The 2,425-nt window shown below is 55.1% G+C and overlaps 2 protein-coding genes across 2 annotated transcripts; both read right to left on the reverse strand.

The window, feature by feature from the left end:
• Nucleotides 1–8: 8 nt before the first annotated feature.
• On the reverse strand, nucleotides 9–281 carry SPRG_15584 (hypothetical protein; the record flags this gene model as incomplete). The annotated part of the gene is made up of 1 exon (XM_012355477.1): nucleotides 9–281. A coding segment is annotated over one exon (273 nt), but the record flags the coding sequence as incomplete, so codon positions are not given.
• Nucleotides 282–1,200: 919 nt separating this feature from the next.
• SPRG_15585 (hypothetical protein) lies at nucleotides 1,201–1,702 on the reverse strand. Its single transcript, XM_012355478.1, has one exon. The coding sequence runs from the start codon at nucleotides 1,648–1,650 to the stop codon at nucleotides 1,210–1,212; it is 441 nt and encodes a 146-aa protein (XP_012210868.1). The 5' UTR covers nucleotides 1,651–1,702; the 3' UTR covers nucleotides 1,201–1,209.
• Nucleotides 1,703–2,425: the final 723 nt, after the last annotated feature.

Raw genomic sequence — 2,425 nt, forward strand, 5'->3', positions numbered from 1 at the left:
GTGGCAACGACGAGGCGCCGGTCGTGCGTGGCCACAACGAAGCGCCACTGCGACGTTGGTAGCGCCACGTCAGCGCCCGTTTCCGGCGCCAGCGTTTCGATCGCCTTGCCCGAGAGCCCATCGAGGTTGATCTGCCCGCGCGCCTTCGCATCTTGTTCCAGCACTGAGTAGCGCAGCGTGCTGGACGTGATCTCAAAGTACCGGCGCTTCCAGTTCTTCTTCTGGAAGAGCCCTTGGCCCGACCCTTCCTTCAAGAGGTACCCCGACTTGACAAAGGACATGCTTGGTTGCGGCAAATTGACCAGTGAGCTGGATGGATACGGCGGTGATTGCTGCTGCGGATTGCAGTCGTAAAAAATTAGAATCCGCGTGGATGTCTCATAGGGGGACCCATGGGGATTGCGTTATCCGGATGAATGGGGATGGTGGCACGCAACTTTGTAGGTCACCGACCCATTTTGCCACCGACCGCGATGCCGTCGACACGAGCAAAGGCCGTGCATGGACGCTGCCTATAGACAAGTCGTGCGCGTACACATTATTGACACGGATACAATAATGAATAGTGTGCTGTGTTTTGGCCCTTTACAAGACTGAACGAGGCAACGAGGTAGCTTTGCAATGGTGATACCTACAACGGTTCCCATGTGCAGGTGGTTTGTCAGCGTTCACCATGAGCGATGCAACCCAGCAAGTACTATTGGTGTATGCATATACAGACCGACCACTGCAGCGAGGTCGCCATGATGGGCGTCCTATCAAGGCCAAGCACCGTGCCAGATTGAAGCAGCTTGATGTTGCGTGTTTTGTGGCATACAAAAGCAAAGATTATTTCGATCCCTTTTAGGGGGTCCCTAAACGCGGCGCTGGATTGTTATCATTGCAGCGGTGCTACCAATGCCGGCACCAACTCCACCCAACGGTCCAACGCCATCAAGCGAATATTTACGAGTAGACGTGTAATGACGCGGTCCATGTACTGGCAAGCCTAGCATCACCTACTGGGACAGCGACTCAAGACGAGTGTCCGAGGCGCAGTGGTCCTGAACCACGAGCTAACCCATGTCACTGGCAGAATGAAAAATCGCGCGATTCCGACCAAGCATCGAATCTACGGATCTAACATTCCGAGTTCCGCTCGTATATTTCTACGTGTAAAACGCATAAGAGAATCAAAGACGATTCATTATAAATATCAAAGTGCGCGTGCTAGAAGGATTCGGCGCGCGCGCCAATGTCCGCCCGCTTGCTCGGGTTGTAGTTGGTCATGTCCGAGTGCCGGTGCTTGACGCCGCCCTTTACAACGCGCGATAGCGCGTAAATCCATTCGTTCATCTCGTACTCGGTCGATGCAGCGAGGAGCAGTCGACGCTTGGGCGTCTGGATCGCAATGCGCCAAATCGTCGACTTGGACGTCCCCGTCTTCTTGGAGTCGGCCGGCATGACCTCGATCGCGTCGCGTCCGATGCCGTCCAGACGCAGCTCGCCCTTCTTCTTGCCCTTTTGGTAGCTGTAGTAGCGCAAGGTCGAGTCGGTGAGCTCAAAGTAGCGCGGCTTCCAATTCTTGCGCCCAAAGAGACCGCCCGCCCCGCGCTTGAAGAGGAATCCGGTCTTGACAAACTCGAGCGCTGGAAGCGGTTGATTGTTCATGCTCCTGGTCGATGGCCGATTTGAAAATGCTAAAAATGCTGTGTGGTGTAATCGCCACTGTAGCAGCGAGGCCATCTTGAAATCAATTGAAAATTTAGAGCAAAACCAGCGACGACCCACGTGCCCCACACGAGACATGGCAGCCAAGGGGTTTTTCCCAGCTTCGACAAACGTCGTTGGCACAGCACACGCTACAATTGACGCACTTTGCCCCAACCATTATCCCATTTCACACAGGGCCTTGATGGCAGAGACGACAGACAACTGCAGGAGGTTGGGAGCAGGGACGTCGTCGTCCTCGCTTCTGACACATGGACACATCCTCGTACCGGTGGCAATCAGGAGACTCGATTCAGCGCGCAAGGCAGCCGATATGCTTACGATGGCTTCTGGTGTACGTCAATGCTGCTGCACGCTCATCGTTCGGTACGTGGGAGCTCAAGCTGGTGGTGGACTATAACTGCTGACGTCACTGCGACGCAGCTGTGAGCGAGATGTCGCTGGCTTGATAAGCTGCTCGATGCGCCACGAACGACGACGCGATCGATGGATCCGCTCGTGACCCCGTGAGACAGCTCGAGTGGACAGGCCTCATTGCCTACGCAATGCTGTTGTTGAACTGAGTTATATTATTAATACATGCAATTATAAAGATATGACGGCTTGCACTCCTCTGTCGGGTGGTCCGAGTACAGGAGCCTGCGTACGACCTCGCGCGAGCTATTACTCGGCGAGTGGGGTCCACCGACGGGACTGGATCTCTCCGTGCGCAGCT

This window comes from Saprolegnia parasitica (assembly GCF_000151545.1).
Source record: "Saprolegnia parasitica CBS 223.65 unplaced genomic scaffold supercont2.250, whole genome shotgun sequence".
In the NCBI taxonomy this organism is placed as follows: domain Eukaryota; phylum Oomycota; class Saprolegniomycetes; order Saprolegniales; family Saprolegniaceae; genus Saprolegnia; species Saprolegnia parasitica.

Bases quoted from the DNA above. Each gene is read 5' to 3' on its own strand.
- SPRG_15585 (XM_012355478.1), bottom strand. From the start codon at position 1,650: ATGAACAATCAACCGCTTCCAGCGCTCGAGTTTGTCAAGACCGGATTC.